The following is a 19,603-nucleotide window of genomic DNA, read 5'->3' as shown; positions in this document are numbered from 1 at the left end:
TCAGTGGGCTGGCTCAAACTAGAAGTAGCCAACATCGCACTGAAACGGCCCAGCCCGGTCTCCCTGGGGTGTAACCCCCCAACAAGAGAAGGCAATGGGCCATGCCGTGCCAACCCGGGTTCTGGCCCATCGTGCTTAGCCACAAATTTGGCCCGACCCAGGCACGGACAATCATGCTTTCTGGCCATGCCGTGCCGGCCCGTTTTTCCCACCCCCCACCGTGGCCCAGGCAAAGTCGTGTCGGACTAGTGTCGCCCGTCGTGCTTCGGGTATTTTTAATGGTTATTAATTTATTTGCCTCTAAAACCGTCGTGCCTAGCCCCTCGTGTCGGGCCGTCCCTAGGCACGGGTTATTTGGAATTTTGGCGTCGCGGCCCGCCTCTTACCCAGTCATGTCGGATCCGGGCCAGCTCGTTTTCTTCATTGTGTCGTGCCGTGCCCGTGCCGCCCGCCTTGGCTCGGCCTGAAACGCCTACTCTGCCCCCAACCCATCCTAACCCGGCCCATTAAACAATAATATATATGTCGAGTGTGGTGTTGAGAATCCCACCCGTGACGAATTAATTACTCCCAACACAAATTTTTGTTTGTGACGGAACATATTCGTCACTCTTGAGTGACGGATACAATTTTACCTCACAAAAAGTACCCACTTTTTCTCTCTCTGCAACACTATTCATGTGGTCCCCTTTATCCACTAACCCATTTTATTACCATTTTATCTCACAAAATATCCGCCACAAATGGTAACCCGTCACAAGGGAGACCAATTGTACTCCCAAAACAGTTGAAAAACCCTAGGGTACTCACTCCCACACGCAATAGTTCAAAACCCACACTTCCACAAGGGAACTCTTCCATCACACGCTAAATTTCAATAATAATTCAAAAAAAACCCGGAAACTATTTCCATAATTGGAAAGAATTACTAAAATTGAATTGAAGAAGATGAGTTCATCGTCGCTCTCAACTCTGAAGAAGAAAGATCCCGCTATCGGAATCGATCTTGGTACCACGTACTCATGTGTCGGGGTTTGGCAACACGGTCGTGTCGAAATCATTACTAACGACTTAGGCAATCGCACAACACCGTCTTGGGTCGCTTTTACCCAAACTCATCGCCTTATTGGCAATGCTGCTCAAAATCAAGCCTCCATGAATTCTACCAACACTATCTTTGGTTTGTTCTTTACCTTGTACTTTTGTCTACGTATAAATTCTTATTTCACACGGTCTTAAGTTAAGACATACCGAGTACTCACAAGTCACAATTGATTTAAATAATTTTTAACTTTAGACCGTCCGTTTCCCCTCACAAAATACTCATCGAGAAGTGACTGAAAGCACATGAGGTGCCCCACCTTGTTCCCTCTCCCTTTTTGTGAGAGGTCACATGCTTGTGATTCTAAATTTTCGTATTAAACAAGAAATTACTTGATTTTACAAATAAATTACATTTATTTTGTTTAGGTTAAGTTGCTAGAGTATAATTGTTATTTTGTTCATTTTGGTTTTGATTTTTTCAATTAGGGTTTATCGGAAGGGGAAACATGATGAATTAAATTTGTACCAAAATTAATTAAATGTGGTTAGAAATCTTGCCATCATTATTAAGTTGCTACTTTCAATGGTCTTCAATGTCGTCAAAAAAATTGAGGGGAACTTGATTCTATGGAATTTTCGCGATTAAGGGTGTGTTTGGATCGAGGGATTTGAAGGGAAAACAAAGGGAGGGAGAGTAGGAGAATTAAAATCTCATGTTTGGATAGCAAATAAGTGTGGAGAGAAATGAAGGGGGATTGATTTGGAGGGATCCATTTTTCCTCCTCCAAGGCAAATCAAAATCTTTCCACAATAGGCAAGATTTGGAGGGAAATTGTATCCAAACAGCCCCCTCCCCTTCCCTTCCCTCCCCTCCCTTTCTCTTCGCTCCTTCCCCCTCCACTCCCTTTCCCTCCACTTTTGCTATCCAAACATACCCTAACTATCTCGAAGATATGAATTGGAATGTTTAGATTGAAATGCGGATGGCCGGATGTATGGCAATGATCAACGCAAATAGATTTCCGTCATTGGACATTTACTTAGGGTCTGTTTGGATAGGAGGATTTGGAGGGAAAGAGAGGGGAGGGAAAGGAAGGGATGATAAATCCTTTGTTTGGTTAGCAAAATGGAGGTGAAAGGATTTTGAGAGGAGGGAAAATGAATCCCTCCACTTCCCCCCTCTAAGCCAAATTATTTTCTCTCCAACAAAGGCAAGATTTGGAGGGAAAATGACCTCCTCCATTCTCCCTCCCCTTCCCTTTCATCCCTTTCTCTTCCCTCCTTCTCCCTCCCCTCCCTGTCCCTCCACTTTTGCTAGGATGTGTTTGGATTGAGGGATTTGGAGGAAAGGAAAGGGAGGGAGCTAGAGTACTAGATTTAAAATCACTTGTTTGGATAACAAATAAGGCTCGAGAGAAATGGAGGGGGAGAGGTTTGGAGTGATCCATTTTCTCTCCTTCAACGCAAATCAAAATCTCTCCACAATAGACAAGATTTGGAAGGAAATTATATCCAAACACCCACATCCCATTTCCCCTCCCCTTCCCTTCCCTCCCTTTCTCTTCCCCCCTTCTCCCTCCCCTCCTTTTCCTCCACTTTTGCTATCCAAACACCCTAAATTGCAGATTATTGGTAGCGAACTCTAGTTGCAGAATGCACAGAGTCATACAGATACCTTGAGTTGTATAAATTGGGGAAAATTCGGAGTGTTAGACGCCTTTTTTGAGGTTTGAAGTGTGCCTTTTTTTTGAGAGAGGGGACGAAAAGACGATTAGAGTTTAACGAGGGTAGGTGAAAAAATTGAGACGGGTAATTGTGGAAAATATGTATTGTACATGAAAGAGCACCACCCTTATATCTAACGTGAGTTAAATTGCTGGTATCATAAGTAAGACGGTCTAATTACGCAGTTTGATTACTCCATCAAGTGAAGAATTTGTGATTTACTTGGTATCACAGTTTGTTTGATTAGGAATTTCAATCTGATGGATATTTTTTCCAGTTACGAGTAAACATCTAAGTCACTTTTACCACATTATGATCTTCATGATTTATCGTTTGAATGACAGATGCGAAGAGGCTTATTGGAAGAAAATTCAGTGATAAAACAGTTCAAGATGACATGAAGAACTGGCCATTTAAAGTCATCGCCGACCCAAATGATGCCACTGATGCTAAGAACCCTGTAATTGTGGTGACTTATATGGATGAAGAAAGGCAATTTTCCCCTGTACAAATATCGTCAATGATTCTAGAGAAGATGAAAGAGATTGCTGAAACATATTTGGGTAAACAAGTCGAGGATGCTGTTGTTACTGTCCCTGCTTACTTTACTGATGCGCAACGCCAGGCAACAAAAGACGCGGGAGTCATTGCTGGGCTCAATATTCTGCGTATTATTAATGAGCCCACCGCTGCTGCCATTGCCTATGGTCTTGACAAGGAGCTTACAGGATACGCAGTTGGGACAAGAAATATCTTGGTGTTTGATCTTGGTGGTGGTACTTTTGATGTCTCTTTGGTAGCGGTAAAAAAGGATGTGTTTGAGGTTAAGGCCGTTAGTGGTGATACCCACCTTGGTGGAGGTGATTTTGACACGAGATTGGTGGGCCACCTTGTGGCCGAATTTGAGAGGAAATATAAGAAGAAATTGGGTGATAATCCTAGGGCTTTAGGGAGACTGAGAGCGGCATGTGAAAGGGCTAAGAGGAACCTTTCTTCGACCACTGAGACATCGATTGAGATTGATTGTCTTTATGATGGAATAGATTTCTGTTCAATATTAACTCGCCCACGGTTTGAGAAGCTGAACCTCGATCTTTTCAAGAAATGTTTAGAACCGGTGGAGCAATGTCTAAAGGACGCAAATATGAGGAAAACTGATGTACACGATATTGTCCTTGTTGGAGGATCAACCCGGATCCCAAAGGTGCAGCAGTTGTTACAAGATTACTTTGATGGGAAAGAACTATGTAGAAGTATTAACCCGGATGAGGCAGTTGCTTATGGAGCCGCCGCTCATGCTGCAATCTTAGCCGGTGTTCATGATCTTAAGGATACCGTGGTTGTAGACATTACTCCTTTGTCACTTGGTGTTGAGGTTTATGATAAATCCTTGAAAGTAGTTGTTCCTAGAAATACAACCCTTCCAACCAAGATGTTTCTGAATATGAAGACTGCTGTTGATAACCAAGTAACAGTGCCTTTCGGCGTCTATGAGGGTGAGAGATACCTAGCGAAAGAAAACAACTTCTTAGGCGAGTTTTTTCTGTACAACGTACCACCAAGACGTAAAGGCAAGTGTAAGTTTGATGTCTGCTTCGAGATTGATGCTAATGGTATTCTGACCGTGTCAGCTAACCTGATCGGTACCAATAACAAGGACCAGATCAGTATTACTAACCACAGCGGAAGGCTAACAAAGGACGAGATTGATAGAATGGTGAAAGAGGGTAAGATGTATAAGGCTCAAGATGAGGAATTCAAAAAAATTATCGAGGCCAAAACCACATTAGAGTACTATATAGACGAGGTTACGATGATTTTGTGGCGGTGTCGCGATATAATGAGTGAAGATGAAAGGAGATTAATAGAGGTTGCAGTCGAGAAGACAACGAGATGGTTGGATTGGAATTATCTTTGCAAGGATGTGTCGTTGTTTGAGCAGAAGAGAGCTGAGCTTCAGAGTGTTTGTGATGATGTTTTGGGTAAGAAAAGTATGATTGAGTTAAATAATGTTGATTGAGATTGCTGACTTGCTGTTTTCTCTGTTTCTTCTCATTTGCTGTGTGTTCTAAAGTATCTAGACCGACAGATAATCTTCCTTTAAGACGGAGGTATCCGTCTTAATTAGGTATTGCACTTATATTTGTTTGTGTGTTCTAGAGTATCGATCTAGACTAAGTAATAGTCTTTTTTAAGTCGGAAGTATCAGGTATTGTCTTGGTATTAATTAGATGTTGCAATATTTGTGTATGTAAGTACAATGAGTTGTTGAACTTATATTTGTAGTGCTCAGACTTCTGGTTATTAATTGTAGTTTGTGAACTAGTAGTATTATAGGGTAAGATTATCGGTAGTCTTGAGACAAGATTTTAGTAAGTCTCACTCAAGACTACAAATAATCTACCCTAGTTTTGACAGAGTCTTAACAAAGTCTTAAGTTGAGTCTTAGAAATTCAAGACTCAACTTAAGACCGTGGGTGAGTCTTGACTCTTGACCCCATCTTAAAGAAAAATTATTCAATGGGTGGGTAACATGTGTCCTTTCTTTTTGTTAAAAAAATAAAGTGGAGTGGAAAAGTAGAGTCTGAGGTGAGTCTGACGGAGAATGTATAAAGTCTGAGGTGGGTCTGAACAATAAAGAAATAATAAAAGTTAGTGGAAAACTGATGTGGCAAAGTTTTAAGACTTGGGAGAGTCTGATGATAATCTCACCTAAGTCTACAAGTCAGACGTTTTTTTTTATAAATTTTAAAAACCGTATCGGAAACTTTATATCCGGTTTCGAATTTTATCGATACATAACCGATATGGCGACATGGTTTTAGTTTTTATTAAGACCGTGTTAGATACTTCAAATCATATACCATATCGGATACGTAAAATAGAATCGTATAAGATATTTTTGCTCATCCCCAGTGAGTATAAGAAACGTCTGAATTAAGAATATCAAGACCTAAAATGAATGATAGGGACGGAGGGAATATCAGAGAATGAATCAAGATAGTGGGAGCTAAAAATTAACATAACCCCTAAATTATTACTACCTTCGTTTCAATTACGAATAAAAAACGTAAATAAATGATCGGGACTGGAGCTCATTAACCTGATTTTATAGATTTATCAAATTCTGAAAACTCATTAATAATACATAGATACCATAATCAAATAAGTGTAAAGTGCCATAGAAGGTTCATGCTCAAACCAACACACCAATTCTCATAAACTAACCAAAACGTTTGAACAACCGAGTCGAACTAAATAGCTCAAGGATAAAACAGCGAAAAAAAGGAAAAAGTAAATATAATAACTTAAGCCGGAAATGCTATATCGCCTCCCATTGTTACAATTGATCCGAAATCTTAATATTTTGCAACATTGTGCACTTATGCAGCTTTCGCCTTGTTCAACTCGTCAATTAGCTCGGCTGCATCATGAATAGTTGCAATGGTTTGGGCACTGTCCTCGTTCACACTGATTTCAAATTCCTCCTCGAGTTGCATCACAATCTCGACCTATAATAAAATAATAACGAGGTAAGAACCTAAAGAAGCACATGGAATGATTAAAGTCTCGTAAAATAAGTTCTATATTGTCATTAAAAGGAATTCTATGTCAGAAACCGCGACCTATAACATAATAATTTACCAGGAGGTAAGCAACTAAAAAAGCACATGGAATGCTTATATTCTCGATAAAAAAAAAAATTATATGGACATTAGAGGTAGCTCTATGTCGGAGACTGCGAGCTATAACATAATAATTACCAGGAGGTAAGCAACCATGGTTTTAAATCTCGGCCAAGACGTATCGTATCGCCCAAGATGTATCGGTATCGGAGCCGGCCGATACGAGATATCCCGAGATGTATCGGGTAAATTTAAAACAAGAAAATATCGGCCGAGACGACCGATTTATAACGTGTATCGGCCAACCCGGCCATATACACCCCGCGATGAACCCGATATGAACGAGTTATAACTTGTACCGGCCAAATTTTTTAATGAAAAGCTCTTAGAAATTGTATAGCATTGGTTAAATTAATTATCCTAAATAGAATTTATCTTAACTTTATATATGAAATAGTCAATAAATGATTAAATATCTACAAAAGCTTGTAAAATAAATATCACCGCGACAACCGCGATTCGGAGCGCGACGGCCGAGTCGGGAACGATTCCGCGACTCCGTTACCGCAACTGCGATCGCGACCGATATCGTGATTTAAAACCCTGTAAGCAACTACAGAACCACATGGAATTATTAAAATCTCATTAAACAAGCTTATATTGCCATTACAAAGAACTCTATGTCAGAGACTACGACTTAAGCGGACACTATTTTTTTTTTTTTTAATATTTATAATAATCAATACCAGCATCTGCCTCCTTTGAGGGCACACTGTAAGCTCTACGCACACCAAATTAGTATGTACCTAGGTAACGATATGCTCTGATAGTCTGACCTGGTACGACAATTAACACACTATTTCTCCTGAAAGATATCGCCATATTGGCAATATTCTTATAAATAACATTACTGATACACAAAACATCGCACCAGGTTGTACCAGACCAGAGCAGATAAATTTGTTAGCAATATAAATAAACATCTGTTAGTCTGTTTGTAACTAAAATATAGACATTACGGTAACACCTTCTGTTCAACAGAGCTTGAAACCCTTAAGCATGAAATGAAAGCTTGGTTTAAACTTACTGTGTCTAGAGAATCAGCACCAAGTTCAGTAAATTTGGTTTCCCCGGAAACCGCTATATCATCTTTAAGTGCAAGCTGTGACTTCACTATTTTGATAACCTTTTCGACTGTCTCTGGTTTGGCCTGCTCCAGAACAATGACGGGAAAAAAGTTGCAATAAGATGAAGTAAACGAGAGGATGTTCAATGACCACCTCAACTCTTACACTGGCGTTTAAAAGCATATTTAATTTCCATACAGCGGAAGTTTAACTGAAATTTGTTAACAGCATTCAAATTGCTTAAGTTAATAATCATTCACAAATTTTCATACAGCGGAAAATTTGTGAGTTTAGGAATTGAAGGCAATGAAACAAAGAAGAAAGGAGAAGCGAAAACCCATACAGCAGCACAAACGACACGCAATGATGGCATTTTAGGAACATTTGTCCTCCAGAAAGCAATTGATGGCTTAACCGCGAAATTCTTATTTGTAAACTGCAAATAAAATAAAATGATTATTATACAAGATCATCGATGCTGTTGAAAAATTAAGTCTTTTTAAATCTCTCATCAAATTCATTCACTTTTGAGAACTACGCTACTAAAGCAATTCATAGCAAGAAAACAAGTACTCATTACCAAGGTTATAAATCAGTGCTACCTATGTTACTCAGACTCGTCTACTCGTATCCGACAAAATACGTATCGGAGTATCTGATACGGCTATTTTGTGCAAAATTTTCAATATTTTAGTCTAAAATGAAGTATCAAAGTGTCGTATCGTATCCAACAAAATACGTATCGAATACAAAATACGGCAATTAAGTGAAGCATCCGAGTAACATAGAGTGCCGCAACACAAAAATTCGACTGTTTTGTAACGCAAATTATAGAATAAGACGATCTCAGACCTTTTGTATTAAAAACCAGTCATTTAGTGATATCAATATATGAGTAGTTGAGTGGTTCTCACACAAAGGGGCCGTCTCACACAATAACTACGGGTTTTGTAAAGGTTTTAAGGACCACAGTGACAGCCTTTCACCATATCTTGAGGTGATATCCCTTGGTCATATTTATTCAGATAAGGTCAGAGCAAGCGATATTTTAATCAAAAATACTTGCGTCGTACCAGGGGACGTCCTCCCTACACACAAAGGAGGACCACCGAAATGGGAATAAATATTATAAAATCCTCCTTTGAGTGTAGGGAGGACACAAGAATTTCTCTATTTTAATTATCGCATGCGAGTAAATTCATCATTCACTTGCATGCATTTTAATCCACTTGTCATCCAATAATGTCTCTCATTAGTCGTTATGTGAAAAGCAAAGGTAAACAAATGACCAGTACAAAAAAACAAATACAAATAAATCACTAATTTTCATGAACCATTGATCAAAACTAGCTAAATTTCTACACAAATTACACTAGTACATAGGAAAAGGGTCATTTTACTGATCAATAACCGAGTTTTTGTTATATATAAAAGGACCGTCTCACACTATAAAACTGTCTTACCCAATCGTACTCAAATATAACCTCAAAATCTAATTCCTCGGTTCAATTTCGTTGTATACGTTTTTCAAAATATGGTACCGAATTATAAAAAAACCGTATACAATCAAATGAAACAGACGGAATTATGCAAAACAATGCAATGTAAAACATCAAACAACCCAACAAATTAGACCCAAAACCCTGAAACCCTAGAATTGAACCAGAAAACAAAATTACAATTAACAAATCAATAAAACAACGGTATAAGACGGTTTTATTCTACAATTATCGAAAATTAAGAACGAGAATTGGGAGTGAAGGAAGAGGTATATACAGAGGAATTGAGAAGGGCATGAGGGGAAGCCTTGAAAGAGACGGAAGAACCAACGAAGGAAGCCATTGAAGAAGGTGGGCTTAGAGAGAGAAAGAAGGGAGGGGAATTGAGGTGTTTAGAGAGAGAGAATAAAAGGGTGAAGAGATGAGGGTGGTTAAAATAGAGAGAGTGAAGACGGAGAATACGAAGAGTGTGAGTGCCTTAACTTGTGTTGATTTTCAGGATTTGTATTTCTACTATGAATGACATGAATTGTAGTTGTAGTTTGTTTTTGTTTGTCTAGTGTATGTGTATGTAGGTGGAAGTGTAGATTAAGTTTTTGTGGTTGCAACTTCCAACCATCTCATCTCCATTCTCTACTCTTCCCTACCTTCCTCTACTCTCTTTTGCCTACTTGGACTTTGCCAATATTGGCAATTTGGCATTGCCCTCCTTTTCATTTTTGTTTTTATTTTTTATTAGAAATGTTTAGCTTTATATAATAGGGGGTAGGGGTGGTCATGGGTGGGGTGGGTTTGAGACGGGTAAGATTTGATTACGTGTTCAGGCTGATTGGACAACCGTAACATGATGTTATGTGGGATGCTTGGTTGACTTAGGTCGAGTTCTGATCAGCCTCTGGGATAAGTTGTAACGATTAACAAGGTAGGGTCAAAGTTGGATTGAGGTGCTCAACACTACCTTCACCCGAGTTAGGGGTATGGGACATGATTGGCGAGACAGGCAGGTTGTCCCACTTTGTTATTCACCACTAATGATATGAGAATAATAATTTAGGTTGTGTGCGTGGATAAATACCTTTTTTTTTTAATACAAAAGAACTTAGTTAAAATTAAATAAAGTGATTTAATAGAGCTTGCTAAATGAACTATTTCACCATGCTAATCTTCCAACCAAAAATTTTCACCCTCTAGATTGATACTTATTCTAGCCATAGCACATACTACACTATTGTCATTGCGTTTAACATAAGTAAATAGATAAGAGAGGTCAAAATATTTAAACCTACAAGGCAATAAGCAAATATCACTAATGACTCTGTCAAGATAATAAATCTTAAGGCACTTGAAATGCAAGATCACACTAAGCTTTAAAAATGTGTTCTTTTGAATTTAATTTCTCACATTTTTTTTATTTACTTTAATTCAAACTAAAAAGGTTTAACCTAAACGAAAATTGGACTAAATGATTAAAGTTGTCCTAATGAAAAGTGTAATCACAAGCATGTTCATTAGAATACCAACTAAGGCGGCGTTTGGTTAGAGAAAGAGAAATGGAAAGGAAATTAGAAAGGGTAAGAGGGGGAAAGGTAATGAATTACCTAAAACTTAACTAGTTGTTTAGTTACATCATAAAATGAAGTGTGGTGGGTCGTGGTTTGTTTTGGTGTGCGGGTGGTGGTTTATGTGGGGTGGTTGTGAACTTGTGATGGTGGTGGCGGGGGTGTCGTGGTGCTGGTGGCGGCTGTGGGGTGGCTGTGGTGGTTGTGGTGGTGGTTTATGTGGGGTGGCGTCATAGTGGTGGTTTTGGTGGTGGTGGTGGTGGCGACGATGGCGTCTTGATGGTGACTAGTGTGGTGGGAGTCGCAAGTGTGGTGGTAGATAAATAAGGTGGTTGAAGGGTAACAAGGGTAATGAAATCTCATACCTTAAGGGGGGGTAAGGAATTAGATGGTTTGAGGGGTAAGGAAGGAAATTTCATTCTCTTTGTTCAATTATTTGTATCAAACAAACACCAGCAAAGGAAGTCAATAACTTTGTTTTCATTTCCCTTTCTTATAAACCTCCAACCAAACGCTCCCTAAATTTTTTATTATCTAGTTAAATTTCATTTTATAATACACTATATTTACAAGAACCTTATATTAAGGTTTGGAAAACTTACATGAGTGCTTTATTTTTGCTTAGAGTAATTGACAAACTACGCAAAATAACAAAATGTACTTTAAATCTACCGTATTATCAGCACTTCGTTCAACCTACTAAGCACAATACTTTAACCTTTGTCTTTCATCACCAGGTCATATTCCCGAAACAACAATTGTTGTGGAATCAGAATCAAAACCCTACTAGTCTTAACTCGATAAATTAAAATCTCAACTAAACCAAAGTCAACGTTCTTTACTGAGCCCAACGAAGTCTTCAACAACAAACCCACCGACCAGTACCCAAAGTTTCATCATATAGATGACTCGTTTAAATGGTGGAAATGTGGCAATCAGGTAGGTTGAGTTTGGTTCTTGTTAGTTTGGTTGGGCCAATTTTGGGTTATTTATTGAGTCGGGTAAACTTTCGGGTCGAAACAGACATTAGGTTGACTTGGGCTATATGTCATCTTAGATCGAGTCAGGTTTGATTTGGGTCTACTTTAGTCGAGTTTGCTAGCTTATGGCTCATTAATTACAAGGCCATGTCAATTTTAGTTTGTATCATTTTCGGGTTCAGTCGGGGTCAGAATTGTCGGGGGTCTGATGAGAAGGGAATGGTATAATTATCATCGATTTGTGAATAGTTAAATATAATATGCGATGAGGAGAGTTGTGATAAAAAATTATGGATCAGATTAAAAAATTACATTAACTTTGTACAAGATTTATTTCTTTATACTTACAAAAATAAGTAATAATGTCTTTTAATAACGACAACTAAAGCATATTTGAACAACATTTATAAAGAATTTTATGTAAACAAACCTAAAAAATAAAATATAAAATGTAAATTCCGGTATTTCTGGCCCAATCTGGTCTGGAAGGGGAAAACCGGCCCTGAACCAGAAACTGGAATCCATAAAAGGATTGGACTGTAGACCGGATCAGAATTATTAATTCCGGTTCCAGGTCGGTCAATTCTAATCCAATCCAATTTTGCGATTCAGACCGAATTATGCACATCCAGCTATAAACCAGGAAGGCTAAAAGAATAATTTGGTTTGCATTAAATATTGGGCTAAAAAAAGCAAAGCATGTATCATAGATTCATAGTACCCGAATAGGACGAACCCGATCCATTAACATCCCGACTCCAAAGTCCAAACACTCCAACAAGAGATGACTAATTGACTACCAAACGAACAAAACAAAACAAAGCCTGACGATGGGTAGGTGAACTCAATCAGGTCCGGTACAACAACCTCCATTTTTAACACAACTTTCTCACTTCTCCTCTTTCTCTCTCTATCTCTAGATCAAACCTCACACTTCATACAACTCAACTCAACCATTTTCTTCACTCTTTAACAAAATCAAAACTATAATCAATCCTCCATTAATTAATTATTAATTACTTATTGATCATTTACTCTAATCTGCAATATTTCACTGTTTACCTCAATATTTTACTCCGAGTCTACACCGAGTCAGACCTCCATTCCTGAGTCACACTTCCGAGTTGTAAGTTCTCTTTCTTTTTTTATGAATATTCCTTTATTTTTTATTTTTATTTTGAAATTTGATTTACTTTTGGAATCTTTCGGCGATTCCTTTTTTTGATCGTGATCGTTGATCACATTTTTCCTCGTGTAACTTTACTTTTCACATTACTTTTCAATTTTTGATTACTTTTCGTATTATAATTACCGACATTATGATATTAATTATTTGTTTTTTGTGATGATGATTTTCTCATGAATTTAATTTTTTATTTAAATTTTGCAGAAACTGTTGAATTTACTTGCTTACAGTAAAAAAAATTACTGGAGTAAGTAATTATCATGAGTCATCAACTGGAGATTCAACCACGCGAAATCCGATTCGTAGGTAAGTAATTATTTCCTAATTCTAATTATTTCTTGTTAATTATAGTAATAAATCTCGGTTACGGTCACCTCTGTTACTCAGACTCGTCTACTCGTATCCGACAAAATACGTATCGGTGTATCCGACAAAATACGTATCGGATACGGAATACGGCAACTAAGGAAGTATCCGAGTAACATAGACGGTCACGGTATCGGTTGTGGCGGTCTAATCTTACTAAATGCGGTCAATATCGACTCAAAATGCAAAATGCAGTCACGGTAACTTCCAGTACCTTGATGAGTCGACCGTGAATCGGTATTGCGATCGATATTTTAAACGATGATTAATTAATTGATGATGACAGTATACTTTATTTGTTTAGCTTGTGGAAATAATTGACATAATGCACATTTTTATTTAAAATGCGATCACGTTAACTTCCAAAACCTTGACAAGTCGATTGCGTATTGGTATTGCGGCCGATATTTAAAACGATGATTAATTGATTATGACAGTATACTGTATTTGTTAGCTAGTCGAAATAATTGACATAATGCACACTCTTTTTTATTAATTGTGAAATTGTTTTAAAATTGAATTCGGTTTAATTTGGCATAATGCACACTTTTTATTTAAAAAATGTGGTCGCGTTAACTTCCAAAACCTTGAGAAGTCCATTGTGAATCGGTATTGTGACCGATATTTAAAACAATGAATAATTGATTATGACAGTATAGTGAGTATACTGTATTTTTTAGCTGTTTTTTTTTTTTTTAAATTCTGAATTTGGTTTAATTCTGAATTGTAGTGGAATTGGGCAAACAGAGCAAGTGTTCGATTCGTCTAGTTAACCAAACAGATCAATATGTGGCATTCAAGGTGCGATTATCGACTTTTTGCTTCTGGTTGTTGTTTATGAGATTTTGATTTACCTGAAGAAGAGTTGATGGTGTAATGTATGTCGTAAAAAATGTAGGTTAAAACGACGTCGCCGAAGAAATACTGTGTGCGGCCAAATGTTGGTGTTGTGTTGCCGAAAGCAACACATGAATTTGTTGGTATGTCATTGTATACTTTTATTGATGTGTTAATTACTTGCATTATTGCATTGTGTGTAATTGATTGCCGCTTAATCCTAGCAACAAGTGTAGATAGAATAAGATTCGTAGTTTTGAAGTGAAGGTAGTTCAAGACACTTCTCATAGTTTGTCGATTTATTTAAGCTATGTTACTCGGACTCTTCATATTATCTAGCGCACTCTTGTTTGACATTCGGACATGAGTATGACTCTTGTACACTTCATTTTAAGCCAAAAACATGTCCAACACTTGACCACTAACCTAGGTTGAATGTTTCTAAACGATTGTAAGTTACATAAGAAGTAAGTGGTTTTGCGGAGTTTATTATGCGAACGGATGTAGTCTTGTTTTGGCAATTGGTGTCAGTAGAACTATTTGTATCTTTTGAATATAGACATATGCCTCAGAAAAACGACCGGTTTGATCGGACACTCGTGGAGTTTCAGTGTTTATGTAGCAAATTGCTATAGGAGGGTTTATTAACCACTTTATTTATGATAAGGAACTTTTTAGTGATGTCTTTGAGGGGCTTATGTGCGTTTTTTGATTCTGATGTTCCATATAATTTTTGAGGACTGATTGCCTGAAATCCTGAATATATGATCACACTTGAATGATCTCAATTGTTAATTGATCTCCAAAAATTTATGGTGACAAATATCAAAGCTTAAATCTAGCAGAGAGGGAAGGACTTTGCTGCATGGCATAACCAGAAGTTATGCAGATGCTCTTACCCTTAGGAATACTACGGGTCTCCAGGTTGCTTCATCATTTATATTTAGTGTAATAGGTTTACAAGAATTATCTAGTGTATCATTATCGGACACTCACACATGAGCATCACACTTGTACATTCATTTTAAGCCAAATGTAATTTTTCATATAGAGGTTCACGTAGGTTGGATGTGTCTAAAGGGAGTCTACATAGGATGTAACTGATTTTACGAAGGTTATTATAGGATATTATGTGATTTGTGAGGCAAACTTTATGCAATTATTGTTGAATATAGTCGGGTTTGGTAATTGTGTATCACTAAGACTTTTAGTAGTTTTTTGAATATAGACATGCCTTAGAAAAACGAGGGGTATGGTCGGGCACTTTTAAGAGTTTCAGTGTTTATGTAGCAAGTTGCTCGAGGAGGATTCATCTATGAGATCGTTTATGGTAGGAGCTTTTTAGTATAGTCTTTGAGGTTTTTGGTTCTGATGTTCCATATCAGTGTGGAGGGCCGACTATATGATCATACTCAATTGTTAATTGATCGCTGAAAATTTATGGTGACAAATATAAAAGCTTAAATTTAGCAGAGAAGGAAGAGTTTGCTACACTGGTTATGCAGATGCTCTTACGCTTAGGAATACTTGTGGATGTCGGGGTTGCTTCATCTTTTGTTCGTTGACCTTTGTGTGCTTACGTTTGTTATTATAAACACAATGATTAATCTACCTATATTTCTCAATGTTTGGCCACTGGATATAGAATTAGTATTGCTTTTCTGGAACTCATGATTGATTGTTGTGCTGTTATTTTTTGTACCTGCCTCTTTAGTTACCTCTTCTGTCACACCCTCTTTTTCTTTCAAAATGTCTCAATTAGTAAACCTTTTCTTTTAATTTGGCTGAAATTGTACAACTTCATTTAGAGTTTATGTGCAGTCACATTAAGCTCTGCTATTTTAAGGGTAGTCATAGTGCCACTATGCTCATTGGGCTGTTCAAATTTCAGTGATAGACAACTCTTGTGGCATTCATATGCTTTCCATACAGCCCTGAAGCGATAATTTATTTGTCCAGCATAGCTTTCATCTTTCTTGCTCTCTTTTGCCTTCTTGTTCTGTGGGTGCTTCTTCATATTTTATTTTTGACAAATGGCATACTGACTGAGTGCTCCTGCTTAGTTTTTGGTCCACGGAGTGGCTTCTGATGACTGATAGTATGCATGTGCAGTGCAAATGGTGACCAATTTCACCGATATTTTGTTTTTGTTGTTGTAGTCATCATGCAAGCTCCTAAAGAAGTCCCAGTTGATTTAATATGCAAAGACAAGTTCTTGATTCAAAATACAATTGTTCCTGAAGGAACACTGGAGGAGAACATAACGTCTGAAATGGTGGTTCCCATTGTTTATACTAACAACTTTAAGTTCTCGCACTTAGTAATGTTTCAGCTAATAGTATTATTTGCAGTTTTCCAGAGATAATGAGAGATACATTGAAGAGAGAAAGTTAAGAGTGATCCTCTCGACCCCACCTCCAACACATGCCCCAGCGTCGTTACCCATCGATGGAACACAGGAGAAGGTATAAAGTTAGGAAATCTTAGCCTATCTCTGATTCTTACTTATGCTAACTAAATACTTCAGTCCGTTACTCAGTCTTTTGTTTTTCTCTTGCCTGTTCATGTTGCTTGACTTGTGAGCGATTTTCCTTTATTGAGTCCCGTGTAAGATGTTTTATTGGCTGTAATTAAATGCATATCTTGATTGTCTGCTTTTTATCCTCCAGAATCTAACATAACGTTGACAATTATCTTTTCTAATAGGTCAATGGTCACGTGGAATCGAAAACAGTGAACAAAGAGGAGTTGAAACCAGTGAAAGATGCAGAGGATATACCAGTTTACAATGTGCAATTAGAACCAATCAAGAATGCGAGATTTGATCCAACTAATGTTGCTATCCTAAATGCACTGTTAGATGTGGAGTTAGGTGTGGGGTCAAAATTTGATAAGGATATAGAGCCGACTACAAGAAAAATTGCAGAAGTCCCAGTAATTGAGCCAAGAGTTTCAATGGGGGAACATGAGCAAAGACTAGTCAAGGAAGTTGAAGAAATGAAATTAAAACTGCATGAACTTGAATCGAAGCTAAATAAGGTCGATCTCCATACTGACTCTTACACAGTAGTTGATACTAATGCTCTTGTTTTAGTGTTGACATCCCGTTGCTGTGCTCAACATACCACATGCATAATTTAGGACTTTAGGCTTCCGAGTTCACTGAAACTACAACTATCTGAAAATTCTTCTAAATTTATTTCATTTAACTTGACCTCAAATAATGTGCCATGCTTATCTATTTTATCAGAAATTTCTGAATTGCATGTATGTTACCGTAACAAAACCATATGTTTACAACTTCACAGACTGAAACTACAACTTCCAAGCTGACAGAGGAGAGGAGGTTGGCCATTCAAGAAAGGGAGTCACTTCTACAAGAAATGGTAATCAAGCTCATCATATTTGATAGCATATTTTACTGATTCATATTCCCCAACATCTGCGAGATGTGTTTTCATGAATTTTATAGGTCGCGCCAGTCATGAGGTCGTTTTCCATTTCTGATTGAGCCAAGTACTCGTTACTTTTTGTTTTCCAATATGTGAGAATTAAAGAACGAGTCACTAGGCTGTCTGCGATTCTGGTATTGTGAAGTAGTAATCATAGACAATGCACGTTGCTGTCTTCATTATGGGTCGTTTGGGAACCACCTTCATCATAGCTCTAAAACTGCGTACATCCAATCACCTTATATCGCCATGGGCAACGACCTTTTAACTCGTTGCAGTAATGTCTTCCCCCCCTTTTTTCACGATGAAAAGCTTATAACATGCATGGTATTTTAACAATTCAGTCTACGCTGTTATTCGCTTTTTATCAGCTTACATTACATTGATTAAAATATGCAGGCAATTCTGAGAAAGAGAAAAGTAGAGAGAAGAGTGCACGGCGGGTTTCCACTACTATTCGTCTGCATGGTAGCACTCATCAGTCTCGTGGTTGGGTATGGTTTTCATCCCTGAACCATTGTGGTGCATGAACTACATAAGCTGAAGTAAAGCTTTTAGTCAAAGTGTAAAACTGAGAAATAGCGTGTTAGTTTTTGGTGACTTATGGGAGGCTTTTGTGTATATGCTAGCCTTTTCCGGGTTATATTACTTGTACATCAGCAGACAGCTATCCCCAATCTCACAGTTCTGTAATAACGAGCAACGTCTCGGACACGATAGAAGGTATTTCTCCTTGTGGATCTTTAACATACATAATATAACGAATAGGTTTTCCGTGTTTTGTTTATCGTGTAGTACTTGCATTGTGCTTCCCTTACCCCGAAATTTGTTGGAGCCCTTTGAGACAGCTTTCCCCAATCTCACGCTTCTATTTATTAGTGAAATAGCAGTCATTAGATGCAGTTCTCGACACATTGTTCATCTTGAATCATTCGAGGACCAACTTTTTTGTGGCTGTGTACATCCGGTCCTCCTCACCCAGCAATTTGCGTGAGCCATTGAGGCGCCGAGTATATTAAGGTAATGTTGTTGTGGAATGCTTTTGTCCAATAGTTATTCTATGGAAAAGATAGAAGCTGATTCTGTGCATTCCTTATCCCGCAATGTTACGAGCTATTGTGGCACTGTAATGGGTAATGTTGTTAACTTGTTATTGTCAATGTTTATGTTTCAAGTAGTTAGATGAAAACGACAGGAGAAGCGATGAATCCCATCGTGCTCAGCTGATTGTGTGCTACAATGCACAAACTGCCACCCAAAGAAACGGGCACCCGATTCCCCTTCCCTCGCAATTACAAGTATTTGTAACTGAAAAGAAGCAGGAAGAGTAATAAGAGCACAGTTTTTGGAAGTGTTCTTTGAATGCAGCATCCTTTTTGGTACAACTAACTTAACAATTGCATCTACCAGCAGCAGATATGCTGTTGTTCAACCAACCCAACAAATTCACCCGCCATTTTGGTATCTGTGAATCACAATTCACAACTAACTCCACACGATTTACGTATATATAAAATCACTGATATAAAATAGCATTCCCGTCTACCTTGCTGAATTCGAGGATTCCTAACTAGTGGCGGACCCAAAATTTTCTGGAATCCTAATAAAAATCAGAAAAATGGACAAGGCCAGACAATTCGGTTTGGGCTGAACTTGGACTTAATTTATTTAAGTCCGGCCCAGGTCTTTTGTTTGGTCTCATTCAAGACAAATTAATTTAGGGCCACAGATAGAAATCATAGAATAGATAAAATTTGATGTTTTAAAGATTAATTGTTACTATGTACTCGTATAATTTTATGCAGCAAATGATCCAATTCATAGATTATACTGATGTATTATACTCCCTCCTATTCAGCCTATTGTTCCCTTTTATTATAATTACTCCTCACATATATTAGAGAAAGGGGAATTATAAGCTGAATAGAATTGAGTATATGATTTGAGTAGTTTATGAGTTTTAGTAGTATATGTGAAAATCACAACTAACTTCACACCTTCTACGTATCTAAACTAGCATAATGGCATTCCGGTCTACCTTGCTGAATTCGATGATTGTATCTTCCAATTAGCGGCGGACCTAGAAACAATTGGAATCCTGATAAAAATTGTCCCACATCTTATAAAATTGCAGATGATATTTCTTTTCTACCACCAAAATTAAGCAAACTCCACAAAAAACAAGCTTGTGACGTTTCACAA

General features: G+C 37.8%; 3 protein-coding genes across 3 annotated transcripts; 2 read left to right on the top strand and 1 right to left on the bottom strand.

Moving 5' to 3' along the window:
• The first annotated feature begins 851 nt into the window (after positions 1-851).
• LOC141619617 (heat shock cognate 70 kDa protein-like) lies at positions 852-5,077 on the top strand. The gene is made up of 2 exons (XM_074436637.1): positions 852-1,180; positions 3,114-5,077. The coding sequence occupies exons 1-2, from the start codon at positions 949-951 to the stop codon at positions 4,787-4,789; spliced, it is 1,908 nt and encodes a 635-aa protein (XP_074292738.1). The 5' UTR covers positions 852-948; the 3' UTR covers positions 4,790-5,077.
• A 781-nt stretch (positions 5,078-5,858) lies between these two features.
• LOC141619616 (acyl carrier protein 2, chloroplastic-like) lies at positions 5,859-9,611 on the bottom strand. The gene is made up of 4 exons (XM_074436636.1): positions 9,299-9,611; positions 7,866-7,958; positions 7,483-7,605; positions 5,859-6,281 (listed from the first exon to the last, which is right to left on the bottom strand). Exons 1-4 carry the CDS (start codon positions 9,362-9,364, stop codon positions 6,153-6,155), a joined length of 411 nt encoding a protein of 136 aa, XP_074292737.1. The 5' UTR covers positions 9,365-9,611; the 3' UTR covers positions 5,859-6,152.
• A 2,779-nt stretch (positions 9,612-12,390) lies between these two features.
• Positions 12,391-18,189, top strand: LOC141619613 (vesicle-associated protein 2-2-like). The gene is made up of 9 exons (XM_074436633.1): positions 12,391-12,686; positions 12,951-13,052; positions 13,843-13,913; positions 14,011-14,092; positions 16,109-16,224; positions 16,301-16,414; positions 16,656-16,988; positions 17,258-17,335; positions 17,801-18,189. The coding sequence occupies exons 2-9, from the start codon at positions 13,007-13,009 to the stop codon at positions 17,912-17,914; spliced, it is 954 nt and encodes a 317-aa protein (XP_074292734.1). The 5' UTR covers positions 12,391-12,686; positions 12,951-13,006; the 3' UTR covers positions 17,915-18,189.
• The last annotated feature ends 1,414 nt before the right edge of the window (positions 18,190-19,603 follow it).

The sequence above is a fragment of the Silene latifolia genome, chromosome X, assembly GCF_048544455.1.
Source record: "Silene latifolia isolate original U9 population chromosome X, ASM4854445v1, whole genome shotgun sequence".
NCBI classification, from domain to species: domain Eukaryota; kingdom Viridiplantae; phylum Streptophyta; class Magnoliopsida; order Caryophyllales; family Caryophyllaceae; genus Silene; species Silene latifolia.
Note: the sequence above shows the minus strand (reverse complement) of the source record. Positions and strands in the feature narration are given on the sequence as shown.

Bases quoted from the DNA above. Each gene is read 5' to 3' on its own strand.
- LOC141619617 (XM_074436637.1), top strand. From the start codon at position 949: ATGAGTTCATCGTCGCTCTCAACTCTGAAGAAGAAAGATCCCGCTATC. The intron at 1,181-3,113 runs GTTTGTTCTTTA...TTTGAATGACAG, and splicing joins TTCTACCAACACTATCTTTG to ATGCGAAGAGGCTTATTGGA.
- LOC141619613 (XM_074436633.1), top strand. From the start codon at position 13,007: ATGAGTCATCAACTGGAGATTCAACCACGCGAAATCCGATTCGTAG. The intron at 16,225-16,300 runs GTGGTTCCCATT...TATTATTTGCAG, and splicing joins AGAACATAACGTCTGAAATG to TTTTCCAGAGATAATGAGAG. The intron at 16,989-17,257 runs GTCGATCTCCAT...ACAACTTCACAG, and splicing joins TTGAATCGAAGCTAAATAAG to ACTGAAACTACAACTTCCAA.
- LOC141619616 (XM_074436636.1), bottom strand. From the start codon at position 9,364: ATGGCTTCCTTCGTTGGTTCTTCCGTCTCTTTCAAGGCTTCCCCTCAT. The intron at 7,959-9,298 runs GTATATACCTCT...TTTTATTTGCAG, and splicing joins ATGCCCTTCTCAATTCCTCT to TTTACAAATAAGAATTTCGC. The intron at 6,282-7,482 runs GTAAGTTTAAAC...ATTTTATTATAG, and splicing joins GTGCTGATTCTCTAGACACA to GTCGAGATTGTGATGCAACT.